Source organism: Pteropus alecto, unplaced genomic scaffold (assembly GCF_000325575.1).
Source record: "Pteropus alecto unplaced genomic scaffold, ASM32557v1 scaffold94, whole genome shotgun sequence".
In the NCBI taxonomy this organism is placed as follows: Eukaryota; Metazoa; Chordata; class Mammalia; order Chiroptera; family Pteropodidae; genus Pteropus; species Pteropus alecto.
Window position 1 is genome coordinate 3195804 of NW_006437736.1, and position 27536 is coordinate 3223339.

The 27536-nt window shown below is 39.0% G+C and overlaps 2 protein-coding genes across 2 annotated transcripts in view; both read left to right on the forward strand.

Moving 5' to 3' along the window:
* BPIFC (BPI fold containing family C) overlaps positions 1 to 4096 on the forward strand; it is a 28290-nt gene extending 24194 nt beyond the window's left edge. The window contains exons 13-15 of the mRNA XM_025048775.1: positions 1576 to 1639; positions 2393 to 2469; positions 3540 to 4096. Coding sequence (XP_024904543.1) covers positions 1576 to 1639; positions 2393 to 2469; positions 3540 to 3662 — 264 coding nt within the window. The 3' untranslated portion in view covers positions 3663 to 4096. The remainder of the gene's footprint in view (positions 1 to 1575; positions 1640 to 2392; positions 2470 to 3539) is intronic.
* A 970-nt stretch (positions 4097 to 5066) lies between these two features.
* RTCB (RNA 2',3'-cyclic phosphate and 5'-OH ligase) lies at positions 5067 to 26748 on the forward strand. The gene is made up of 12 exons (XM_006914507.3): positions 5067 to 5274; positions 8139 to 8217; positions 9289 to 9356; positions 10502 to 10601; positions 12440 to 12596; positions 13484 to 13640; positions 14638 to 14797; positions 16098 to 16273; positions 16773 to 16961; positions 17636 to 17746; positions 19924 to 20043; positions 23441 to 26748. The coding sequence occupies exons 1-12, from the start codon at positions 5182 to 5184 to the stop codon at positions 23546 to 23548; spliced, it is 1518 nt and encodes a 505-aa protein (XP_006914569.1). The 5' UTR covers positions 5067 to 5181; the 3' UTR covers positions 23549 to 26748.
* The last annotated feature ends 788 nt before the right edge of the window (positions 26749 to 27536 follow it).

Here is a 27536-nt window from a genome sequence, read left to right on the forward strand (position 1 = left end):
TAGGAGTCAGAGCTCTCAGAGTTCCCTGTCCAGGGAAGAATGAAAATTCTCCTATATAGTAGCTGGATGATTGTTTTCTATGTCTCTGAGTAGTACTTGGTTTTTCCATGAGTGTTGATTTTAACTGTAAAATTCTTTATATAGCTACTCATCCAAGCCCATTAACTATTAAACAAGAGAGGAACTCTCCAATTCACTTTTATCTATTCAGAAAGACTTTTAAAGGAACTCAAAAAAACTGTTAAGACATTGTGTAATGTTGAGATTTTCAGGGAGACTTCATTTTTTGGATAAAATAATCTTCTAGAGTTAAATTTAAGATCCAGACTCCCAAAGAATGAGGTTCTTTGTCAATTTTTAGGCCATGATTAATTTTACTCTTCGAAGGCTTTCTAGCCATATCCTAAAATTAGGTCAAGGTTGTTCGTGTTCTCAGAAGAGTCCCAACAAGCTACAGGAAGTTCCCCCAAGCTATAGGAAGATCAGCCAAATCACTAAGTGACATCTCTATCCTTGAGGCACTTATACTCTAGAGCAGCGGTTCTCAACTAGGCTCACTGTGGATTAACACCTCTGTGGCATAGCCATTTGGTAGATGGCAGACTATAGTCGATGAGAATTCATAGCTGACTGTCTTATAAATAATATTCCCTGAGCTCAGAGGAGGCAAAGTGAGTCCAAGTCTTCCAGGAAGACCCAGACAAACTACTCCGTATCAATGACAGAGTGTACTAACCGTTACATTTCTGAAAAAAAAAGGACAATGCTATATACAGGGTATTTTTACATAATATTAACCCATTTACTCTTGACAACAACCCTATGAAATTAGTACTATTATTTTCACTTTATAGTTGAGTAAGTTGAGGTACAGAAAAGTTAAGGAACTTTCCCACCATCACACAGTGAAGTGGTAAAAACAAGAGATAAATCTAGAAAGTCTACTGCAGGGATACCCTTAATAAGCTGCAAAGAGATTCTTGTTTTTGCTAAGCCTATAGGATGCTAAAAAAAATATTCATTGAATGAATTGATGTTGATCGTAGTCCATTTATTTTTAATCCCTGAATGTTCCCAGGAACCAACATTTAGCTAGGATTATACAACTACCATAGTTTATTAAAAATCACTTGGATGTTCTGGTGATGCCTTTAACTATAGAGCACAACATAAAGTGAGGGAACTCCCGTGGCTGAGGTTCCCAGTAAAGTCGGGAAAGACTACTAAGGTGGGGTGTGTATCAGTTGTTCTGGATTGTCTTACTTGGTGGATACCTAAGCTGCCATGTTTGCTGCCACCATGCGGTCTCTCTACAGTTGTCACCATGATCCAGGGTGGAGGAGAGCAGAAATGTGCATCCTCGAGGAGGAAGAAAGACTGGGAAATTCTGTAATACGGTTTCCCACAAAATAGCTTTTGGTGTCTGGAAAACTAGAATACGTGCATCTCTGTGGGGAGATTCTAATTATAGCCCTCTATCCCCATAAGGTCTGGAAAAGTGCAGTTCCAAACCAGGCACGGTACTTTCAAAATGTCCTGATTTGGCAACTGATTTAGTTTCCCCTTTCATTTTAGGTCTTGAAGTTTGAGAATATTCTGTCCTTCATTATCCACTTTGGCATCCTCCCACTGGCCAACGGTAAGAGATTCTTGGAAAACAACGTGAGGCTGACATCAGCTAAATGTTGGGGATTGTTTGGGACTTTCCATCCTGAAGCTTGTGCTTCTAGAGTGTTGTTATGAATCCAGGCCAGTGCCAGAATTTACTAAGCTTATACCATCAACGATAGGTTATAAAATTAGATATCTCATGTCCAAGCCTTGTGAGCAACTCTACTTGAAGACTCAGCAAGAACGGCTACCTCTGGTCGAGTTAAGGAGATTGAAATCACTCTCCTTAGACAGTGGAGTCTCCTTCAGGTCATCCAGAAATGAAATTATTCTCCCGAAAGGATATCTCAGTGGTTCTTGTGCAAAGACCATCTGGATGGACACAGTTTTCATGAATGACAATCCTAGGCCTTCTCCCTGCACTGCAATTATTCACATGCTGCAGCATCTTGAATTTGACTTGGTTAAAATACATTTTGTATTGGAGACCAAAAGGTTCTCAGGACCCAATAAGGTATTTTTAAAATATAAACTGGACAAAGTGCCAGCATTTTTATACCATCCAAATGCACATAATTGCAGGTGCATTTTTATTAAGCATGAATTATGTAACCATTCTTCTGGGGAAATGATAGGGACATATCACGGAGAATGAAAACACAGAACTAGGATGAATGAAAAAATAAATTGTTAAAAAGCCGCTTGTTAGTCTCTTACCAAAAATTTTGCCAAAACTTCCGTGCCTGTGCCCAATTATTTTACACCTTGTTTTATATTTTAGCAAAATTGCAGCAAGGATTTCCTCTGCCCAACCCACACAAAATCTCATTTGTCAATTCAGATATTGAAGTTCTTGAGGTAAGAATGTGAATATTCTCTTAACTGCCTCGTTTCTTTCCATAGTAGAATCAGCCTTTTTCTATTTGCTTACTTTTTGTTTTATTTCATTCTACTCTGCTTTTTCCCAGCCCAGGGAATTTTATAAACATTACGTTTAGCTCTTAAAGCTGGCAATGAATAATGAAAAGCATTTAAAGTCGTGTTTTAAAATTGGAGTACTGTTTCCCTTCGCAGCCAAATTTATTCACACCACAGTACGAGAGGATGCAATGCGGTGTGTTTTATTTTCTTTATTCCATGAAACAACCTGTAAGGCTGGGATTATTAGTCCCATTTTATAGATGAGGAGGGTAAGACTCAGAGAAGTGAAGAGGCTTATGTAGTTGGAAAATCCATAGCTGAGACCAGACTGGCTGTTCAGATTCTCTAGTCAGTGAACTTTTGTCTGAACCAAAGACCCTCCTCTGGGCTCAGGGATCCGCTGTGAGCTGTTTCCTGGTTAATTATTATTAAGAAACTTCAGAACACTCCTTTTTTTTCTATTCTGGCTCTTTGTTTAGGAAGGTGGAAATGAGATTCTGATGAAATTATCCAATCCTATATACTACCCTGAACTCCCTCTTCCTCCTCACCTCCCCTTCCATAATTGCTTAGGTCACATAAGGCAACAGTAATCCAAAATGTCCTGTTCCTGGAGTAAAGGGAGTCAAATATGTGGTGACAGAAAGAAATCTAACTACGGGAGGTGAACATGCTGTGTAAATGTATATATGCCTTACTGTTAAAGTGTACAGCTGAAACTTACTGGATTTCGTTAACCAATGTCACCATAAAAAATTATTTAATTAATTATTTTTTTTAAAAAAAGGCAGAAACAAAAACCCATGGCCTGTTCCTATGTCTGAGGCACTCACCACCAGGGGAGGGGAGGGTATGACACAGTAGGACCTGTGTAAGAAACCATGTCCTGTGACACAGTAAACCTGGTAAAGAAACCATCTCTCCCTCACCCCTCTGGCAAACCCAGACATCCTATGGCTTCAGGTGCCTGAAGTTTAACATCATCTTCCTTGTTGCATCCTTTTCAGCATTTCCTTTTGATTTCCACGGACCTGAAGTATGAAACCTCCTTAAAGCAGCAACCAAGTTTCCATGGTTGGGAAGGTCTGAACCTGATCAATGGACAGTGGAGCGGGAAATCAGCCCCTTGACTGCCTGCTTGGGGTTCACTGCAGGAAGTAAATGGCCCTTAATCTCACCTACTGTAAACCCAGAGGGAGAAGACAGCACGCACTGGAATTTTAAAGTTCTCCTGAAGTGTTTAGGCTGGAAGTTTTCTTTCTCCAGCCCTCAGGGACAGAGGGAGACAAACTGGGTTAAAGAGCTAAATCAGGGTGTGTTCGTCTCTGTGCGTGGAGGGGTGGATGTTTGAATGTGTGTTCATGTTTGAATGCATGAATGTGTTCCTGCGTTTATGAAATCCTGGAGCCAAGAGCTAGGCATGTACTTCTGACAAGGTACATGAGAAATTTCTCAAGTACAGATTTGAATCAGTTTGATCGGTGGAGATCCCCTCAGCCCTCTCAGCTCTCTGGGGTTCTCCCACTCCCTGCATATTGGATTTTATGTTTTATATTTACTGCTACTGTCCCCTGTATTTAATTAAAATTGTTTTCTATTAATGTTAACCTTGTCTTTTTATTTGCAAGACTTCCTGCCCCAGCTTTTTTTTAAATGAAATAAGACAGAGACAAGAGAATTTAGTGTCTTTAACATTGATGAAAACTGAGATAGTACAGAGTTCAAGGCTTGATTTAAAACGAGAATTCTTTGCCTCTTAGATGTTTGCAGTGAGAAACTGTGTGATCACAGAAAACTCAGGAAGTCATATCACTTTAAGTTTTAGGATGTTTTCCCTGCCAGATTAAATGAAATAGCAGTGCAGGGTACTAAACCTAGAAAATTCACAGTCGATGATGATGTTAATGTTGTCCTAATCAATGGGGTGAAGTTAGGGTGAACTTATTACTCAAAACAAGAGACATTGCGTATAAAAGCATGGTCACAGAGTAGTTAGTCCCCAATGAAGACCAGACTGGGAAGCCTGGGCTATCCATAGGGACAGAGATTTGCTCATTTTGGAGCACACATCTAGTCATAATAGGTGCCCCCATGAGTGTTTGTTGAAATATATGATAAACAGTCATGTGTCATTCTTTGGGATGCTGTTTTATGACAGGCAAGTTATTCAAGGTATATCCACAAATTCATTCTGAAACATTACAAATGTTCAGTTGTGTTATTTATTTAAACACGTTCATCTTTCTCAGCTGCAGACATCTTTCCCTCCTCGCTGCTGGGAATGAAATCCAAGCTGATTTATTCATTAGAGCAGCCGGACCTGACCCAGAGTCATGCGTTTTTCTGTGCTACGAAAGATATAACTAGATCATACTGAAAACTAGAGACTTCAGCTAGCTCAGCTTTAGCGTAGAAGAGAATGACTAGTAAATGTCCAAAAAGGTGAACACTAGAGGGCAGTCTAACTTAACTGAGAGAAACGCGGTTGCTGCGACGAGTTTCGAGCCTCGACGCTTGCCGTCACCCATCCTGCCACGGGGCCGACCGCGCCTGCGCGTTGAGTTTCCGGAAGGTGGTGCTTCGAGAAACGGGACATCGCGGCCGCTGCTTTTCAAAGCGGATCCGGGAGTTGCTACTGTTGTCGCCGCCATGAGTCGCAACTACAACGATGAGCTGCAGTTCCTGGAAAAGATCAATAAAAACTGCTGGAGAATCAAGAAAGGCTTCGTGCCCAACATGCAGGTGAGGCGAAGGAGCAGGACCCAGTAGCGGGGCTTTCCTGTCTGGGGACCCGCGGCGCCTCCTTGCCAACCCGGCCAGGCCTCCTCGCCCTTCCGACCTAGCAGAGGGCCTCCCACCCACCCTCTGGCCTCAGGGACTGCCTAACGCGCCGGCCCTATCTCCCCTCAGGAGAGCGCCCCAAATCACATAGACAGGCAAAGTCGATTATGGCTAGGGAATCCAAGTAAATAGGAAGCTGGCGTTTGTAAACCGTTTTCACACATAAGTCTCATAAGCGCACTGTAAGTTGTGTTGCGTTCCTGAGCTTCAGAGACGTTAGTTGTTTTTTACAAGGTGGCACAGCCAGTCAGGGGTAGAGTTGCCGGGACTGGAACTCAGTTCCTCTGAGTCATGCTGGTCGTTTAAGTGACCTTTACAGACCTGTGTTTGCTGAACTAAGTTTTCAGCATTCGCTGTTCCGTGTTGGTTTTTAATAAGACGGTTTTGTTACTCGCAACAGCCTATAAAAAGTTCACAGGGCACAAATTGTTTTCAATATTCACTTCTCAAAGATCTTTGAGGAACAGGCTTCCTCTACTCACCTAATAAGAAGCTCAACTAGGACTCGATGTCCAATTAACTTCTTTCTGTGACAGGATGATGTATTCTCTATGGAGACTTAAGAGTCTAATCAGAGAGTTGGAAAGCCTAGGCTGCCTATATCTCTCAGGCTTCATCGCCATTTGTGACTACTATTTTCCATTAAAGTAGAGAAATAAGGCATTTGTGAAGTTTTGGTGCATATGTTGTTAAATGGCTTTTGAAATCCTTTAATGGACCATGTAAGTGCACTGAAGGTTTGTGATCTTGTGTCTTTGCAAAAGTTCTTGATAGCTGCTCCACCCTTTTAATCAATGTCAAAACTTAGAGTCTCCCCAATGAGTAAATCACTTAGCTACACACTGAGGGGAGAAAAAGCCCATAGTCTTAAAACTCCTTTTTGCTGTTTTCCACTTGGCAATTTTCTATGTATGGAATCTCATTACCTGAATGAAGAAGTAGAAAGTGAAAATCACCATGCCCTGATCATTGTAAAGAGATGGTACACTGTCATTGTCTGGCAACAATTTGGGTTTAACTTTTGAGGCACACACTGCTGCTCATTCTAAGAGCAAGTCTAATTTTGCTGGGCAGTTCTGATTTAACCATTTATGCAATACTTGACTACCACCTATCCCTTGAGAATGGGGAGTTGACATCTTGATATATTGCTCTTAAAGTTACCGACCACTATGCCAAGCTTAAATTGTGTTCCAGTCCTCATGAGAATCATGAATTTTATACAAATAATTATCTGCTTACATAGTCTCCATTCCTCCCCTAAGACCCATTTGCTGCACTAAAAATTCCTGTTCCCTAAAACACTCCCTTCCCATCTTTATGTCATCTTTGCGTTCAGCTCCTAAATGTGCTGCTGTTCCAGTGATGTGCCTTGTCTTTAAAGAGCCAACTCAAAATGTGAACAAAAAGTGAGCAGCAACGTCCCCCAGCTCCCTAACCATGGAGCTACTTCATCAGATTCTTCAGTAGCACTGTGTACTTACTTCTGTTACAGCACTTGTCTCACTGCATTCTTAATTGGCTTGTCTGGGCTTCATCCTAGACTGCAAGCTCGTCAAGCAGGATCTTGCATATTCTTGCATATCTCCCTAGTGACCAGTATAGTGCCTGACACATAATCATTAAATGTTTGGTGAATTAATAAATGTGACCCTTAGAAATTGTACTGGATATGTTTTCCATCAACTGGCATTGTTATTCATGCAGACGTGAGTTGCAGAAATCATCTAATTAGAGAAGTTTACTTATCCGGATGATTAAGTATTAAATCTTTGGTTCTATATTACTGGGCAGTTCCTTTGTAATATTTGATCTCCGATAAAAATGTTCTGGCCTTTGGAAGTACATAATTGTGTCTTTATTGCCTTTAGTGTGCCCCTATTGTCAAAATTCTTCATATTCTTAAGATTATATAGATTATAGAACTGAGCACACAGCTAGCTAATAGCTGCATGTTAAATTGTTTTTACTCAGTATTTACCTAAGTAGATTTGTAAATCAGCATAGGACACAATAAAGTGTGATGTGCTATTATCTTAAGCACAGGAAAAGTACACTAAAGTAAGATGACTGCAGTTTTATGTTTAGAATTTGAAATTTTGATTTTTAATCCATTGATGTTTTAGAGGCACTAAGGCACTGAGACCTTTTGGCACTAGTACAAAAGTTTTATTCACATATACAAAAAATATTTTACCTGTTAAAATCTCAAATGTGGCTTTGAGAGTAGGAGAATAAAAACAATTTGCAAACATTTCAAAATACATTTTTAACATAGACAGTTGACCCTTGAACAACACAAGTTTAAACTGCATGGGTCTACTTAATATGTGGATTTTTTTTCAATAAGTACTATAAATTTATGTTCTCATTAATAACATTTTCTTTAGCTTATTCTATAATAACAATACAGTATGTAACATATACAGTATATAATACACAAAATGTATCAATTGACTGTTTATGTTATCAGTAAGGTTTCTAGTCAACAGTTAAGCTTTAGGGGAATCAAAAATTATACTCTGATTTTTAACTGGGGCAGGATGTTGGTCGGCACCTTTAACCTGTGTTGTTCAAGGGTCAACTGTATTTAAAGTTGGGAACATCTTGTAGCTTTTGATAGGAATTTTTCTGCTTGTTCAAGGTAATGTGAAATTGTTCTCTAAAGAGTAAAGCAGAATGAGTATTACATCTGGTATTGTCTTCTACCCAGTGCCTATACATCATGTACATGTGCTCAAATGTACGTTTTCCTTTGGTACCAGGTTGAAGGAGTTTTCTATGTGAATGATGCTCTGGAAAAATTAATGTTTGAGGAATTAAGGAATGCCTGTCGAGGTGGCGGTAAGTACATTAGAATATTACATGTGGCAGTATAAGTAGTGTCTTCCTATAGCCCGAAAAAAAAAAAAAAAGATCATTCAGATAAAATTTTGTCAAGAAATGACCAGGACTTGAGATGAGACCAAAAAACTGTTACATATTTGTGATTATGTTGTTAGCTGCCTGGCCCTGTAGAACCCATTTGGAGCAGGGCGGACCTGGTTGGTTTAAAAGCTAACCTTGGATAATAAGAGCTACCTCGTGTAATTCTTAGAGTAATTCTAAGAGAAAGCTACTATCACCATTTTACAGATGTGTAAGTCAAGGTTCAGGGAGGTTAAGTAATTTTAATTTGTCCATGGTTGCACAACTTCTTGGTTACTCAGAAATGCCGGATTCCAAAGTCAGTGTTCTTAACCAGTACACTGATTAGCCTCACTGGACTTCAGTTTTCTCATCTATAAAAGAGTTTATTACACTTATCTTGCAGGACTGCAGCAAGATTTAGAGATAAACATATAAAACTCTACTATAAAGCTCTAATGATGACAGCGGAATTGAAATCAGTTTTAACTCTTTTATTTTCTGGATCAACAAAATAAATCCTAATCCACCTCCCTGCCAAGATATGCCGAGTTGTCTGAAATGACCCAACAACCAAGTGATAGAGCTGGGACTAGAACCCTTAGTTTCCTGACTCAATTCAGTGTTTTCCCAGCTCTTCCACATTGCCCTTCTCTGTCACTTAGAAGAAAACCAGTGTTGATTTTTGTTTTTGATAAGTACATTTTTTTGTATTGCCAACGTAACGTATAATCGTTATGTTTTACATCTCCCAGCACAGTTGCAGGCAACCCTCACACAGAACATTGATGGCGTGTTTGTCATTCGTCTGGTTGCCCTCACTGCCTTTCTGAGCATGTGCTGCCTTCTTGGGGATGCTCCCTTCATGCTTCCATTTCAAACATCCTTTTGTGCTTTGTTTGAGCAGTCCTAATCACTCCCTTTACGTAATGCATTCTAGAAATATATGAACATACTTACTAAAAATCAAATGTGCCCTCTTTTCTAATAATGAATTTTTAACTTCAGGTGTCGGCGGCTTCCTGCCTGCCATGAAACAAATTGGCAATGTGGCAGCCCTGCCCGGGATTGTTCATGTGAGTCCATGTTCAGAGCTTTAATCAGTTGTATTTCTCTTAGTCTGAAAGTTTGTTGAATGGATGACTGGCCATGCCTAACTGATGATAGTGGTGTCATTTAGACAGTGACCTTTGAACATCTGGAAATAACTGTGGGATTTAAAGATATAATTGGGCCTGAATAACATCCGAGGTTCTGGTTGCCTTTGGCTAGAATCTGTAAGTGTTGGAGAACCTTAGATGTAGTTTTTAATGTGTTCTTGTTTCTTTGTCATTGTATGTCATTATTCCTGGGTTAGTGTACCACCATTGTCATTTTCACTATGGCCCCACTCCAGAGGATGATTGGAGAAGGAATGGAAAAGTTTAAGGGTTGGGACTGAGGAGAGGGAGACGGTATAGCTACTCTGAACATGACCGAAAAGGGCTAGTGGCAACAACAGGGAGAAAACTGGGTGGTACAAGTGGGTTCCCGCTGTAGCCTAACGTTACAACTCCGCCATTAGAGGTAAACGTTAAAATGAATCCACTCTGCAGACATCTTTTTGAGGTCTTCATGCCAGTTACTATCCTGGGCATTCGGAGGGGGGAAATGAAAAGACATGGCTTATGCATATGAGGAACTCACAAGTGTCTAGGTATCTCCATATAGCCTCACCGTGTTTGATCTGCATTCCTCCTGGGTCAGGATCCTTTCCTAGACCCCAGATGTAGAAAGTGTACAGTGTTCATATCATCAAGTCCATTACATTTGTCTGCGATGGCTTAAACACTGAAGATAGGTATAAATCAGATATTGCTCTGCCTTTAACCTGACATGACCATGATTTTTCAAAGTTTGTCTTTAGATGGCTTTAAAATGTAATAATACACTAAAGTTAGTATGTGGTCCTCCTGTGTCATGTTATGATGAGGCTCTTCTGTTTTAGGGTTCCTTAGTGGTCAGACTTTATAAGAAAGATTTTTCCTCCACTATATTAACTTTATGGTTAGGAGTTTTTACACCTAATTTTCACCAGTAGAGACTATTCCATGAGACTAGAATCTTGATTCGGGTAAAGCTTTAGCCCGCAGACTATCAGGTCCATCAGGTATCAGGTCCATCAGGCAACCAGAATGCAAGATTAAGGAAGCTGTATTATCATTTTCTGATTCTCTTTCAGCGATCTATTGGGCTTCCTGATGTCCATTCAGGTTATGGGTTTGCTATTGGGAATATGGCAGCCTTTGATATGAATGATCCTGAAGCAGTGGTGTCCCCAGGTAAGGTCACTGTGCACATCTGCTCTCAATGTAGCATAGCCTTTGGGAAAAACAGCCTGGCTTCTTGTGTGTGCATCTCATGGTCTCACCACATTCTGTCATTTCTTTTCCTCTCATTTACTGAGGAACACTCAGAGGCTGTTTAAACATCAAGTAAGGCATATATTTATTGTGAATTGTTTAGGCTCTTACTGTATACCAGGCATTATTCAGACGATAAAACAAACTGAAACACTTCCCTGGCAAATTATGTGTCTTCGAAAATATTTCACATCAGAAGTAAAATCTTTGCTTTCAGAGTCTGAGAAAAAAAATGAAGTTTAAATTACATCTTTAGAGTTCTGCCTCTGGCAATGGTGAACAGGGTTGTTGCAGACTATTCTCCTGCTGAGAATAACAAGAAAGGCTGAATAAATTGTTTCTTTAAATCTGTTTGAAAGCAGCGGAAAGCTTAAGGCAGTAAGAACTTGTGAGGCTGCGATCAGGAGAAAAAGAAAAGTGCGATTACATGAATCCAGCATTTAGCACTGTTTTTCTTGAGGTGATGGCAGATTTCCGTCAGTAAGGCTATAGATGATATGAACAATACAGTTAACACACTTGACACTAGACCTCTAATATACATGCATGGTTCCATGTACACACACATTGCAGAGCATCCAAGAACTGTAGATTGTACACATTCTTTTTGAGTGCACACAGAACATTTACCAGAACTGTAGATTGTACACATTCTTTTTGAGTGCACACAGAACATTTACCAGAATCGACCATGTGCTGAGCCAGAAAGCAGATCTCAGATTTCAAAGCATTGAAAACATAGAGCAGCAGTTCTCAAAATTTTTGCTCTTAAAAAACCTTGACAGTTGATCTCAAAGGCTTTTATCAATGTTTACCTTACTAGATATTAAAACTGAGACATTTTTAAAGCAATAATACACAAATACATGTTTCATTTTTCATCAGAGCAAACATGTTATCACATGTCATGTAGCCTTTGCAAAACTTCACTGTACACTCGAGAGAATAAGTTTAAAAGACTGATAAAGTCTTAGCATTATTATACATATAGTCTTATAGACCTGAAAGGATCTCTGGACCACACTTTAAAACCACTGATATAGAGGATATTATCTTTCCACAGTGGAGTTAAGTTAGAAGTCATTAACAACAACAAAAACTATAAAAACCCATCTTATATTTATAAAATAAGAAATATGTGTTTAACCCAGGGGTCAAAAAAATCATAATGGAGATACAAAATAATATCAAAAAATACATATGTCTAAAAATTGTGGGTTACTGCTAATGGCATACTTGGATAGCAGTATTGTAGCTTTAAGCATAAATGAGAAAAGAAGGATGAAATAGCAGTGATCTAAGCATCCATCTCAGAAAGTTAAAGAACATCAAATCAAAAACCCAAAAAAAAAGGCAGAAAGATGGAATTAAGAGCAAAATTAATAAAAAATATATATGTACAGTAAAAAGGATTAGCAGAGCCAAGAGTTGGTTCTTTGAAATGACTGATGGAATTCATAAACCCCCAACAAAAGTGACCCAGAAAAAAGAAGCACATAATTCGCATTTTAATCTCTAGTCTAGATGTTACTCGTTGTTCATTACTGTCTTCCTAGCCCACAAAGTACCTTTAGTATGTTAAATTGTTTTGGTGCCAACAGATTTTACCCACAGAGAACCACTTTGTTGGATACTATAAAACAATTATCTTTTAAAAGAATGGCTATTAAACCCTGTATCAGTGGTGGGAAACCACAGGTAACAGTGCCCAACTACCTGTTTTGCTAATATTTGACTAACTTTTCTCTATTTTGTAGGTGGTGTCGGATTTGACATCAACTGCGGGGTCCGTTTGCTGAGAACCAATTTAGATGAAGGTGATGTCCAGCCTGTGAAGGAGCAACTTGCCCAAGCTATGTTTGATCACATCCCTGTTGGGGTGGGATCAAAAGGTGTCATCCCCATGAATGCCAAGTAAGAAACCAAGTTACCAATAAATGGAGAAATAATAACTACAAGACTTTCAGTCATTTCCTTTGTAGGCCTCTTAGAAGATGGGGATTGTTCAGTCACTTTTCAGGAAGTGATAATAAATTGATTTTTTTGAGTATGAGCTCCATCCTGCTTTGAAAAGCATACCTGAAACATATAAATTCTAGTCGTCTTTATAGATATTTTAGATAGGAATTTTATCCTAATAAGTAAGTTTGACATGGGCTATAGCAGGGATGGAACATCGAACATTGTAATTTCTCCTGGTAGTGTTTTAGAAGAGGGCCAGACCTTATATGAAGATCAAAGCTTTTTCCTTCTAGGGGTTTAATGTGTGTGCACCTCAGCTTCAAAATGCAGGTGCAACAAAGCCACATAGTACTTCTGTGAAGATAGGAATAGAGCTTAAAATTTAACCTGTATCACCTGAGAATATTTAGATAGCTTTATTATTTGACCGTAATTTTTCATAAATCATTAAAGTGGGTAACTGGTAAAGTTAATAGTAGGTAGTGATATCTGATTATGATTATAAATTTTCTTTGGCCGCTTAATCACCACCTTATAGAATTTAGGGTCAGAGAGGCAAATGTAAATAAGATTTGTAAAATACAAGGGGTTGTATACATGTCAAGAGGAACTATAATCATCTCTGAAATGGCATTTACTGTTTTATATTGCAGTTATTTATGTAACTACTTTTCAAAGAACTAGAGTTACTGAGATCATAAACTTTGTATTTAGCTCAATGCCTGGTACACAGGTGATGTCATTACAGGTAGTGTTTCCTCTGCCCTTTGAGATGTAGTCATCCTTAGGTTTTGATCTGCCTTGGCTGCGAAATGACTGGCACCTTATTACTCACTCAGAGACTTGGAAGAGGCCTTGGAGATGGGTGTGGACTGGTCCCTAAGAGAAGGTTACGCCTGGGCTGAAGACAAGGAGCACTGTGAGGAGTATGGAAGGATGCTGCAAGCTGACCCCAATAAGGTCTCTGCGAGGGCTAAAAAGAGAGGCCTTCCTCAGGTAACACTCACTTCGAAGGGGCTCTATGTTCATTCTTTTAATATATTTTGTTTTTGCTGGGGGACAGGGAGAAATCTGTCTTCTGCGTAGCAAATATGTAGCCACAGGTTTTTTCACAGTATATCAGAACAAACACAAATTCGCTTGTTTCTCCTTTATTCTTACTCTTTTAAAAAAACTATTGGTAGCTTTTTGCATATGTTCATGAGATAAAACAAGATGTCATGAATTAGAAGTAGATGGGAGAAAAATGGGATATGCTTATAAGGCTTAAATGTATGCCAAAATTGCATATGTACATACTTTGACAATCTAAGATTTGGCTGGAAGTTTTCTGTTGTGTAAGGTGAAAAGAGATACCTTGTCAGTTCCTGGTATCCATGAGATAAGAATATCCCAGATGTTTGAAATTTGCTAATTTCGATGGCTTTGCCATTAAAGCACTGTGACCTTGGGCAAGTCTCTTTTGCCTATCCGGGTCTTGTTTTCTCATCTGAAAATTGAGATAGTTAAAGCTAGGCGAGCTCCAGTTATTAGCTCCAATTAAGGGATATGTTCTTTCAGTGATAGATAATGGTAGGTATCAGTGAACTCATAGATGTTTCAAAAATCATTTGAACTTGGACCTTGTGTAAGAGTCAGCATTCACCAAAGTTTATCCCAAAATTCGACCCTTCTCTGAGTGATGAAGAAAATGTCCTATGAGCTGCTTAATGGTCTGAGTTTCAGTTTATGAAGTTTTTAATATGTCTGTACTTCAACCAAATAATGATAACAGTAAACTACAGGAGCTGCTCTACATTATTTTTATTGTGTAAAATATTGCTTTTCTAGCCTTACGAAGCATTTCTTAATCTTAGAAAAATTTTTGTTACATAAAGTTATTAGTGTGGTTATTTTTTTATTGTTATTGTTGGTTTTTTGCTTTCTTGCTATGTAAATTGATTTTTTTTAATTGGTACAGAAGCTATTTTATCAGAAATTTCCGTATTTGCAGTTGGGGACCCTGGGAGCAGGTAACCACTACGCAGAAATCCAGGTTGTGGATGAGATTTTCAATGAGTATGCTGCCAAGAAAATGGGCATTGATCATAAAGGACAGGTGTGTGTGATGATCCACAGTGGAAGCAGAGGCTTGGGCCACCAAGTAGCCACAGGTATATTTTTTGGCTTGGTGCTAAAATCCACATTTTATGGGGAACCATATAGAGACTTAAGAGAGAAAGCTCTGGAACTATACTGTTTAGGTTTTTGCCCTAGTTCTCCTAAAGAGCAGTGTGACCTTGAATAAGTTTACTAGGCCTTAACTTTCTCACCTGAAAAAAAAATGGGAATAATAACTATTTCATATGGCATTGTCATAGATTAAATGAAATAATATGTGTAAAGTGTTTATGTCAGTGCCTGACACTTAGTACGTACTCAGTAAGTACTCAGTAAATATCGGCTCCAGTTATTTTGTTTACTCTTACAGATTGCTATTATTACTATCTGACCAAGAAAGCAAGAAAGACCTGAAGTTGTGAGATTATGTTGTAGACGTTAATTCAGCAAATATGTCTTAGACACCTATACTGCAAGATTAGTTGTTATAGTGGATTCAGTGATAAAAATAGGCAAGGACTCTGCCCTCACAGTCTCATGAAAGAGATGTGATGTTCATTAAAAAGAAAAGGTAAAGACCAGGTAATGCTTGATAAAATATAGAAGAGACTAAATAAAGTGATTAGGAAAAAGATTTCAAGATTTCAGAAGTGGCTTCATGGACACATAATGTTTGCAGTTTGAACAGTCATACACAAAGGACATTATGACCAAAAGACAGCATGAACAAAAGCAGGGAAATAGTAGGACGATCCATTTGGATGATTTTTGTAGGATGTGTGAAAGGATTTACAAATACACGAAGTCATAGAGACATATGGAAATTATTATAAACTTTAAATTGCATATAATGCATTTTTTTAATATACATTTCATCCTATGGGAATTTAATAGTTTGTGTCAGTTTGACCCATTAGAATATTTCATCTAGCAAATACATGGAGCATGGACTAGTATTTCTGAACTTTCTTCTGAGTACTTTTTTTTACATTCTGTCTTGGATTTGATTTTCCTACAGAAGACCTAGCAACTTTTATCTAGCTCTTTTACATTGTCACTGAAAATTATTTTTAAAAACCATGATGATGATAAAATGTATTTTACTACCTCTGTTCTTATTCATTCACGTGCCAGGAAAGGAGTAACTAAGACCATGTTGTTGCTGTTTGTGCAACACATCTCATCCCTTTAAAAGCTCCTGGCGGACAGGTGCTGTCTTTATAGCCTATATCGCTCCTGTCACACAGCTCTAACAGAAGATTCTCAATGAACATATCTTGACCAAGCAAGTAGATAAGTCTAAATTATAAAGAGAAAGCTTGCTGATTTGGACTTGTTGCCTTCATGTTCCAGATGCCCTAGTTGCTATGGAAAAAGCCATGAAGAGAGACAAGATTATAGTCAATGACCGTCAGTTGGCTTGTGCTCGAATCGCTTCCCCGGAGGGTCAGGACTACCTGAAGGGGATGGCGGCGGCTGGGAACTATGCCTGGGTCAACCGATCTTCCATGACCTTCTTAACCCGTCAGGTACAGTTGCAGCTGCTCTTGGTTCTTCACATGAAGCTAAGCGCTTCGAAGCAGTGTAGTCTAATCAAAGCCTGTAGAATTTGGTCTTGGATCATTGTTTAATAAATCTTCAAAATATTGGCAGAGTGTCCAAGCTTTTGATATCTCTTTAAACTAAATATGCAGACTGTCAGGCGTGGGGAATGAAGGAAGAGAGAAGCCAAAATTATTCCTGGGATTTTCCTTGAGTTGCGGCGAGAATAGACGTGCTGTTCACTGAGATTCAGAAGGCTATGGAAGAATCCGTTCTGAAGGGTGGGCTCAAGAGTAGCCATGGAATTTATGGAACGGAATTTCTCTGTGGTCTAAAAGATAGATTTTTGTCCTTTATATGAAGAATAATAATACTGCTGTTTTCGAACTCTTAAATCCCTCACTCCCTTCAAGAGCAGACTAACTGAAATCAATAAGTTCTGAGGAGCTGGTTCTGGCTGGTTTTAAGTTAAGCTTTTTCACTCAGGCTTTCGCCAAGGTCTTCAACACAACCCCTGATGACCTGGACCTGCACGTGATCTATGATGTTTCTCACAACATTGCCAAAGTGGAGCAGCACGTAGTGGACGGAAAGGAGCGGACACTGCTGGTGCACAGGAAGGGGTCCACCCGTGCTTTCCCGCCTCACCACCCCCTCATTGCTGTGGACTACCAGGTATGTCCTAAGCCACTGTGGCTTTAAGCAGTGGGGGCATGATTCAGAGAGTTCTAAGTAGGGGTGAATTTTAAACAGGAAAGCTGCAGTCGTGAAAAGAAAGTAATCTGTCATTCATGGGAACGGTGCCTTCTCTGAAGCAGCGACTTCCCCAGCGTCTGCGCTTGCAGCGTGCCGTCTGAAAAGTGCTACATGGAGAATATTTTACTCCATTAAGATGATTCAAGATTATCTTTTTAAGGCCTTTGAATGATTGGAAGGTTTAGATTAAATTCAGTCTGTTTCATTCTTATCCTTTTGGTGTCGGCTGTGATAGAATTAGAAAGACCTTTGACCTCCCATTTCATAGATGAAGAAACGGAAACCTGGAGAGGACAGCTGCCTACACAGGGGGGTTCTTCCTATAACACTTCCCTGCACGTTTGAAATTTGCTCTGCTCTTACATTCAGGCCGCCTTCTGCTGCCTTCCTGGTCCTTATATTTTCATTCCCTTCTTCCCTCCCTTCTCAATTATCCAAGGATCAAAACAATATCTTACTATAGTTATGAGAGTAATACATTTAGAGGCTCAGGTTTTCCCACAGTCCTTCAGTGCAAGAGGAAATATAAACCTGAGGCATAAAAAATTCATGCTTTTCAGAATTTTAACATGTTTGATTTGTGTCATCCTCAGCTCACTGGACAACCAGTGCTCATTGGTGGCACCATGGGAACCTGTAGTTATGTTCTTACTGGCACTGAGCAGGGCATGACTGAGACCTTTGGAACAACCTGTCACGGAGCGGTAAGGAAAACAGACTTACTTCAATTTAGTCATTATTTTGCATTTCAACAGGTAAACATACTTGATTGAGTATCAACAAAGTTGAGGTTTGAGTCTGTCTTCTATCTGAATATATTCCCATAGTATGTACTGTCTGTCCAGTGAGGTCATCTGGTATCTACATTAGCGGGGTTATTGTCAGGCCGGGGACTGTTTCTCATCTCTACAAGTCCACAAAATCCAAACAGGAATAATCACTCTGGCATAACTGATATAACTTTAACTGATGCAGATTTACATTAGAACTTATCTTACTCAGTGGACCTACTCATTTGCATGGTTTGCTCTTTATTGGATGGGCCCACTCAAGATTTGGGGAATGCGCCCTATTTGCAGATCAGAACCCATGTGTAGAATGCATAGCTATTTGAACATACTGCTTTTTTCCTAAGCCAGGAGTTGCTAAACTTTTTCTGTAAAATGCCAGACAGTAAGTAATTCAGGCTTTTTTGGGCCGTACGGTCTCTGTAGCAGCTATTTCATTGTACTGAAAAAGTAGCCATAAACAATATATAAACAAATGGGCATTGCTATGTTCCTATGAAACTTTATTTCAACAAACAAGTGTTGGCAAGGATGTGGAGAAAAGGGAACCCTCATGCACTGTTGGTGAGATTGCAAAATGGTGCAGCTGCTATGGAAAACAATCTGGAGATTCCTCAAAAAATTAAAAATAGAACTACTGTATGATCTAACAACTCCACTTCTGGGTATTTATCCAAAGAAATCCAAAACACTAACTTGAAAAGATACATGCATACCTATGTTTATTGCACTGTTATTTGCAATAGCCAAGATATGGAAGCAACTTAAGTGCCCTTCAATAGATGATTGGTTAAAGAATAAGTACATATATACAATGGAATATTACTTGGCCATAAAAAAAGTGAAGGAAATCTTACCACTTGCAACAACACTGGTAGACCTAGAGGTTATTATGCCAAGCGAAATAAGTCAGAGAAAGACAAATACCATATGTTTTTATTTATATTTGGAATCTAAAGAACGAAATTAATGAAGAAACAACAGAAACAGATTCATAGGTACAGAGAACAAACTGATGGCTGCTGGATGGGAGGGATTTGTGGGGCTGGGTAGAAAACGTGAAGAGATTAAGAAGTGCAAATTGGTAGTTAGAAAACAGTAACAGGGATGTGAAGTACAGCTTAGGGAATGTAGTCAGTAACACTGTAGTAACTGTATGGTGCCACATGGGTACTAGACTAGTTACGGGGTCACTTGTCAGGGGGATCATGAATTATATAAATGTCTAACCACTATGCTGTACACCTGAAACCGATATAAAATAATATTGAACATCAATTTTAATTGAAAAAAATTTTTTTTAACTTTATTTACAAAATAAGGTGTAGGAGATCAGATATGGTCCACAAACCAATTTGCCAAAGCCTGCTCTAAGCCATCAGAGCGCTTAGCTAGTGAGGGAGTGGAAAGTAGAAACTATCCAGAATACCTTCTCATAGGACATACCCTCACAAATATATTTTAATTCTACCTTTTTCTCTGATCTTTTCACATTTCCAGCTACCTCCCAACTACTGATTTTAGCCCAGTGATCAAAATTAGTGTAACTTCCCCCCCCCAAACACACACACCCATTAACAATGTCTGGGGGCATTTTTGATTGTCACAATGGGGGAGGGGTGTTTTGCCACTGGCATCTAATGGGTAGAGGCCAAAGATGCAGCAAAACATCCTGAAATGTACAGGACAGTCCCCACCATAAAGAATTATCCGGTCCAAAATGTCAGTACTGAGGTTAAGAAACTATTCTAAATCACAAAAAGGACAAGGTTTTTGTGATGGCAGACATACTGTTTATAATTTAAAATGTATGTTGAATTGATAATAGTAATTAGAAACACAACACTAAATCTTTAAGTACTAAATGCTTTGTATAGATTGAAATTTGTTTTCCAAAAGAATATAAGGTTCGTAATAAAAGGTACATAATAAGGTTGATAAAATAGAAAAAGATGTCTTTTAACTCCTTTTTTTAGTTTAAAAAGAAGTCAAGGAAAGGGCATATAATCCTAAAGCTTTAAATAATTTCTGGGATTGCACATAAATTGTAGCTCAGAATTTATAAAGTGAAGTTCTTTCCTTTCCCAATCTAGGGCCGTGCATTGTCCCGAGCAAAATCTCGACGTAATTTAGATTTCCAGGATGTCTTAGACAAATTGGCAGATATGGGAATTGCAATTCGTGTTGCCTCACCAAAACTGGTTATGGAAGAGGTAAGTGAAATTTTTGTAAGTATTCAGCATAAAACTTTATGATTTATGCCAGTGCACAGAGGTAGTAATTTTTGATACTACAAATAGAGATTACGTTTACTTGTTTGTTTGTTTTAATAACCTCAGGTACAGTCAATCATTGTCTTCCATTTCGTTTGGAGATTAATTATAAGCCAAGTCCTTAAGAATGATTTTTACCTTTCATGTATAGTCTCTGTTTACATGTTGAGCTTTAAAAATAGTTTGAGCTCGCTCATTTTTACCTTTCTTTTACACAACTGTACACTTAACCTTTAAATTTGAAAGCAGATTTGAAAAAGCAGGGGGAAAATGTTTGAGGAAACAGTTTTGTTTGATTCAAAAGGGAGCAAAGATTTTGTTTAAATTATATATATGTGTATATATGATATGTATGTATATATACGTATTTACATTAAAAGCAGCATAACTTTTTAAAAGTTTAAGAGGAGAGAAAAATAGTCATCCAGAAACTCAGTGTCCTAACACAACTGTTATCTCTTTTTGTAGGATACTTATTGCCATTTTTTCCTCTAAATGCTTTCTTCAAAACTAGTTAAAATCATTGTTTATAAACATCTTATGGTCCTTTTTTGAATCTAGAATATTATATTGTTTGTGTCACTTTTTATGATTGTTGAATAGTCTACCAGCTAAATACCATAAGTTTCTGCCTATATTGGACATTTAAGTAGCTTCCAAATTTTTGATACTATAAGTTGTAATGAGTGTCTTTATGCATGAAGCTTTTTCGCAGATGTTTTAATGATTAGAATGAAATCCTAAAAGTAGAATTACTGAGTCAAAGAGAGTATGACAAAGCCTTGTTTGCTAATAACCATTAATTTTACCCTGATTTTAAGAATAATGTGCATTTAATTAAGAGGTTTTAGAAAATACAAAGAAGAAAACAGAAAATATCCAGAATTCCACCAACCAGAGATAACCATTGTTAACATTTGGAATATGTTTTACTTGCATGTTTTGAAATATTTTTTTTATTCACTCATTCAGCTAACACATATTATTAAATATCTGCTATAGTTGGGTACTGTTCTAGGTGCTAGGGATACTGCCGTGAACAAAACTAACATAAATCCCTTCTTTGTGAAACTTACCAAATCGTAAGATGTACAGTGTGTTAGATAATAAGTGCTACAAAGCAAAAATGGGAAGGGGGATAGGCAGAGACTGGGAGTGGATGCAGTTTTAAACAGGGTGTAGTAAGGTGATATTTGAAGAGCTGAAGGGAATGAGAACGGGCTGTGGATATCCAGAGTAAGCTTTCTAGGCAGAGAGAATAATAGCAAGCACAAAAATCCTCAGGCAAGATTATGCTTGGATATTCAAGAAACCACAAAGAGGCTGTGGCAAGAGCAAGCAAGAGGGAGATTAAGTCAGAGAGCTAGGGGGTGCCAGATTATGTGGGTCCTTGTTTTTACCTTTACAAAAAGTTTTGCTCTTATTCCGAGTGGGATGATGGGAAGACATTGGAGAATTTAGAACAGAAAATAACAATCTGACTAATGTGTCTGCGTGCTGATAAGAAGAACCTAAAAGAGGAATTAAGGATGCAGACAAGAAGGGGGGAATAACTGAAGCAGTGTCCTTGAGTAGATGAGAGGAGATGGGATCTGGCGTACAAGTAGATGGGGCTGGCCTTTGCTAGGAGCTCAGACAGTTCATCCTTAATAAAAGGAAAGAAGGTATGAATGCAGATAGTCAGGAAAGAAGATATGATGAGAGAGTTTATGTTCTGGTTGTTTCTGGGGTTTTTTGCCCACCTTCCCCCTGCCCGCCTGTCCCCCCTCTCCCCGCAGTGTACTAGGAAGTAGGACCAGCAAGAGTGAGGGTGCAGGAGAAAGTATGAAATAATCATGTAAGAAAGAAAAGAGTAATTGGCCTAGTGAAATTGGGATAATTGCCAGGACCACACCAAGGGCCCACTTGAGCTAAATTCAGTGGTTGAGTGTTGACAGCTACATTCAGATGTATAGGTGCAGGTATGAAATGGATGTTGAGTTTTTTTTAACCAGAGTTGCAAGTACGACGCACTAAAAGAGAAGCGGGGTTGAGGGTGTTGCAGAGGAATTGTAGGTCTCATAGGATTAAAGCATTTTGGACATAGACCACAAGGGGGAGTGAGCTGGAAACCAGGCTTGAAACAGATTATGAAAGAGTTTAATTGTTGATAGTGACGATTTCTGGAGTATGACCCTGGGAGTGAATGGCTAGGTAAGCATTGAAGGAGCAGAAGTCAAAGAACTAAGAGGCCAAGGTACTGGCCTGGAAATTGAAATCACTCAGAATTAAAGAATGACAATGAGTCAGGAGCTAGAAATCATCATATAATGATGGGGAGTGATACAGACTCTAGCAGGTAGTTGCAACAAGAAGACGTCACAGGTGGTATAAATGATGACTGCAAGATTCAAAACTGGGAGGTGTTTAGGGAGGAAGGACGGGGAATGGTCTTGAAAGAACTGTGAAGAGCAAGGACACCTGTTCCACTTCTCAGCCTAATGGCTTGACGCAGTTTGAGAGAGAAGACAGCTGTCGCTTCAGAAAGTTGGAGGCAGTAGTAACATCCTCAGGGGAGATCCATGCTTCAGCAAGGACAGGAAGGTGAAGGGAATATTTAAAGAAGAGTGAGAGGATATTGCACTTGACTCAGTGGAAGGAGTTTCAGAGGCCACAGTGGAAAAAAGTCTCAGAAATTAGAAGAGAAAGGAGATGGGCCAGAAAGGGGTATGTACAGAGCCATGTGGGAAAAAGTCTGGGAGGCCTAAGCTTCCTGTGTTGACCTGAATGGGAATAAAGGGTATGTGTGATGAGATTCAGTCTATGGTAGCAAGGTGGCGAGAAATTCATGGAAGTAAATTTGTGTGTGTATACATATATACAGATACACATATAGTGTTAGTTATATATACGAGTTTAATAACTTTCCATTATTGTGAAGGTAACACGTTTATTCCAGGAATTTTGACAATTGTAGAAATCTGTAAGGAAAGAAAATCAAAATTGCCAATAACTCCAACCATCCAAGGATAATTACCACTAACAGGATGGTTTGGTGCATTTCCCTCCAACTGGTGTATATCACGTTTATTGCTTTTCTTAGTTATACAAGTGAAAAATGTTCTTTAGGGAAATTTTGAGAAATACAGAAAAAATATAAAACAAGATAAGGGTGTTTATTTGACTACTCCCTTACCAACACTGAACTTAATCATCTTTTTAATCTTTGCTTGTTCAATAGGGGGACAAAATCTGAGTGTTGTTTTGATGTGAATATCTTTAATTATAACTGAAGTTTAATGCTTTTAAAGGTCCCATTTTAAGTAGACTTTTACAATGTTGAACTGCACCCCCGCAGGCTCCTGAGTCCTATAAGAATGTGACGGATGTGGTGAACACCTGCCATGATGCTGGAATCAGCAAGAAGGCCATTAAACTGAGACCAATTGCCGTTATCAAAGGATAGGACGCTGACCGTGGCCACCAGACACCACCGACCCTCACTGAGGTAGAAGTGGACTGAAATGCTTTTCGGACATCAGACTCAAGAGACCCGACAGGTTCCAAGGCTTGTGTCTGTGGCTGCCCATTCCAAAATGGCTGACAGAAGGCTGCTGCTTCAGGGGCCATGGTTGTGCCATTACCTTCAGGGAGGAGTCACGTTGCCCCCATTTGGGAACAGATGTGATCTTCCTCCCTGGTAGTCCCACAGATTTTTAGGGAAATCTAGGCGGGTGGGGATAGGTCAGGAAACTGCCTTACTGAGTCATACAAGTCTTTATCTTAATCATCAGAATGGACTTCTCAACACCTAGCTCTCGCTCCATCCTGAGAGGTGTCATGAAGAACATTCTATTAAATAAGAAGGTTTTGGAATATTTTCTTGCTGCTCTCCTTTTGTCACTTTGTTTATTCATCCACCATCTATCCCCTTTTCCTGCACTGAGCAAAACCCTAAATAGCACTCTTAGTACCTACGGGGTCATTTCAGGATATTAGATGAACGCATAATGGGACATATAAAGGAGGGAATATGTGGAAGTGTAGGAATAGGGACCCAAAAGATAAAATAATTTTTCATAGACTTGCTACCTTTCTCTTTCTAAATGTAAGGCAGAGTTTTGACTTACCTGCAAAATGGCATCAGCTAGTATCTGTCATTAATTAGGCCTGGTCTGGAAAACTTTTGTTGAATAACAGTTTGCACGGCAGCAGCAGAGAGCCACGCATAACACTGAATATCTTTACATTGGTGATCCAAGTATTATGAAAGCAGTAAATGACCACATCTGTTAATGGTTGCTGTGCTGACAGATTGACTGGTCTTGGGCGACCTCATTAGATTTCATGTTATATACTGTGACACCTCAAAGATGTTAAATAATATGGGTTATTAAGGCCTTGGTTGAGTCCAAATAGCCAGTATATAATAGAAAATAGAAAAATAGAAAAATTTAATAAAGTTTCAATATGTTCTTTATATTTTGGGCTTAATAATTTATAGCTTAGGACAGTTAGTATCTATACTTGAATCACTTTGGACAGCGTTGCTATTTTCTGATTTTCTCCCAAGGTGCTTTCAGAGACTCACCCTAAAAAATATTCTTTCCTAAAACTTATCCCTCAACTTAACTCCCCATTGGAGTATCTTCTAGATGCTATTTGGAAGGCTGGAGAAAAGTAGACTTCCTCTGAAAAGTGTATGATATGAAATAATAGCATGTCTTTAATCTGAGCACTCAGTAACTTAAAATACTTTTGATGGTAGAGTTTGAACGTTATCAATAAATAAGTTAGGAATCTTAGCACAATAATTGTAGGTCACTTATACCTTCAGATCAGACCAGTGACTGTTGTACACAAATGACTTAAGGATACAAGTTACCAGTGAACGCTGGAGGGCGTTTAGAGATGAGAAAGAGGCTTCTGGCAGGTGCTAGATTCTGTGGAGATGGGACAACACTGGCGTGTCTGTGTAGGCACCCTCTCACTGAGCTTGCCTGATGACTAATTCAAAGCAGTGTCCCAAAACTAACTGACGTCAGTGCAAGAAATGCTGCAGATCCACTTTATTAGATGTCTTGAAAGTTACTCTTCAGAGAGGTGAGGAGGAGAAATAAAGAAAATGAATGGTTTATGCAGTGGCATTTCTGCTGTCTAAGCGTTTCTATGTGTAGCATTTCCAGTGAAGTTGGCCCTATTAATGATCATAGAAAGAAGTGGTTAATATTTTGAGTTCAAAAAGAAAGGTGCAAACATTATTTTCTTTGTTCTAAAGATATTTTCCAATTTGAGACAAAAAGCCACTTTAAAATAAATGTTCAAATGAAGCTGAAGTAACCAGCTGTTTTTATTGCCTGGAGTAAAAATACATGTGCACAGCTGGGACTGCCCTTTGATAAGGCACCGTCTGCTTCTCTCAGGTATGAAGACGAGTCTTAACACTGTGCACATCTTGATCCCTTTTTCAGGCATCTAAAGTCAGTCGGTTTATAATTAATATTCTCAAAAGCACTGACATTCACACACTGATAATAGGCTGTATCATTCAATTATCAGCATATGGTTAGGAAACCCAATTCATGAGACAAAAAAATATGAACACTCATTTTCCAACTTTGTGAATATTTCATGGAGCAACAAGGAAGTGAAGATTTAAATATTGAATAAAATTTTCCAGATCTTAAGACTTGCCCACGTTGATCTTCATATAACCTTTGAAAACTTGAGCACAAGATAACGTTTTTTAGCTTTTTCTATTTTTTCTGCTTAAGATTTCATTTTTTTCCTTCATGTTCATCTTGAAGTATTTCTCTTATTTATGAAAATTGCTTGTTAGCATCATCTGTATGACAGAAACATTTACAGCTCTGTGCCTGATACTCCAATGCCCAACTCACAGCCCATTCTGTCCTTATTTCTTACTTATGTTCTTATTTTCGCATCTGTTCCAGTGCTAAACTATATGGGAATTTCATGTTGTCCAGAGAGCATGTTGTGTGCTATTAATTATCAGTCAGGCACCTTGGAGTATGCCAAGTCCTTATGCCAGATTCTGATCTTTAAAAGCTCTTGCTCTAAAACTACCATCTGAAACACCAGAGATCCAAGACGATTATGTTATAAGGGAGTCGTGCTACAGAGAAGTGAATGGTGATTTCGATTGTAACTTGCAGATAGGTAGTAAATGAACGAAGTGCCAAGCATTAGATAATGACATTTAACATGACCAATGGTGGGACTAGTGTTATCTGGTGTGAGGCAGAGAGGAACACAGCATCATCTCTGAGATGTTCCTGTTGAGAATATACGGCCTGAGTCTGGTTGTGAGCAAACATCAGATGGACCCAAATAAAGGGCCCTCCTACAGAAAGAAGGCCTGTGCACTCAAAACGCAAGGAAATGAAAAGCCAAGGAAAGGCTGACAAACTGTTCCAGAGTCTGAACAAACATGACAACTGAAGGAAGGCAATACATATTCTTAGACAGGATCCTGGACCAAAAAGGAAAAACTGACATTGTTGGAACAGTTGGTGAAAATTGAATAGGATCTGTAAATGGGTCAGTAGTGATGTCAAGGTTGATTTCTTGATTTCTTGGTTATGCAGGGTAGTGTCCTTGTGTGATATTGTGATTATATAATAAATCTGTTTGGTCTTCATTTCATTTCTGGCTCAGAGTTTCTAAAACCCTTGGAATTTCCTAAGTGGTAAGAAAGATATTCATAACAAGCCCCTTTCAGCTACACCTGAGTTTATGTTAATGAGGTGACTTTTGGAAAGCCCTTGAGGATGGGGTCTGGTGGCAGGAGAACCAACCATGTGATTAAGGGTTAGAACTTTCAGCTCCACCCTGACCTCCAGAGAGGAGAGAGGGCAGGAGATTGATGTCAATCACCAATTACCAGTGATTTAATCAATCGGTCCTAGGTAGCGAAGCCTCCATAAAAACCAGATGGACAGGGTTCCCAAAGCTTTCAGACTGATGAACCAGAACGTGTTTCTGTGCCCAGAGGGTAGTGTATCGCAAACTTCTAGGACAAAAGCTGCTGTGTTTTCAACCCTTCCAGGCCAACCCCTATGTATCTGATCCATCTGACTGTCGTTCATTCATATCCATTTATATCCTTTGTAATAAAATGGTGATCTAGTAAGTAAACTGAGTTCTATGAGCTGCTCTAGCAAATTAATCAAGCCCGAGGAAAGGGTTATGGGAACCTCCAATTTATAGCCAGTCAGTCATAAGCACAGGTAATGACTTGAACTTGGATTGGTGTCTGAAGTCTTGTGGGACTGAGCCCTTCACCTGTGGAATCCGAGGCTATCTCCAGGTCCATCGTGTCAGGATTGAGTTAAATTGTAGGACACCTAGTCAGTGTCCACTGAGAACTGGAGAACTGCTTGATGATGTTGCAGAAAACACACATTGGACCTTGTTTGGAAGCAGTACATCCT

Bases quoted from the DNA above. Each gene is read 5' to 3' on its own strand.
- RTCB (XM_006914507.3), top strand. From the start codon at position 5,182: ATGAGTCGCAACTACAACGATGAGCTGCAGTTCCTGGAAAAGATCAAT. The intron at 12,597-13,483 runs GTAAGAAACCAA...TTACTCACTCAG, and splicing joins GTCATCCCCATGAATGCCAA to AGACTTGGAAGAGGCCTTGG. The intron at 14,798-16,097 runs GTATATTTTTTG...TTCATGTTCCAG, and splicing joins GGGCCACCAAGTAGCCACAG to ATGCCCTAGTTGCTATGGAA.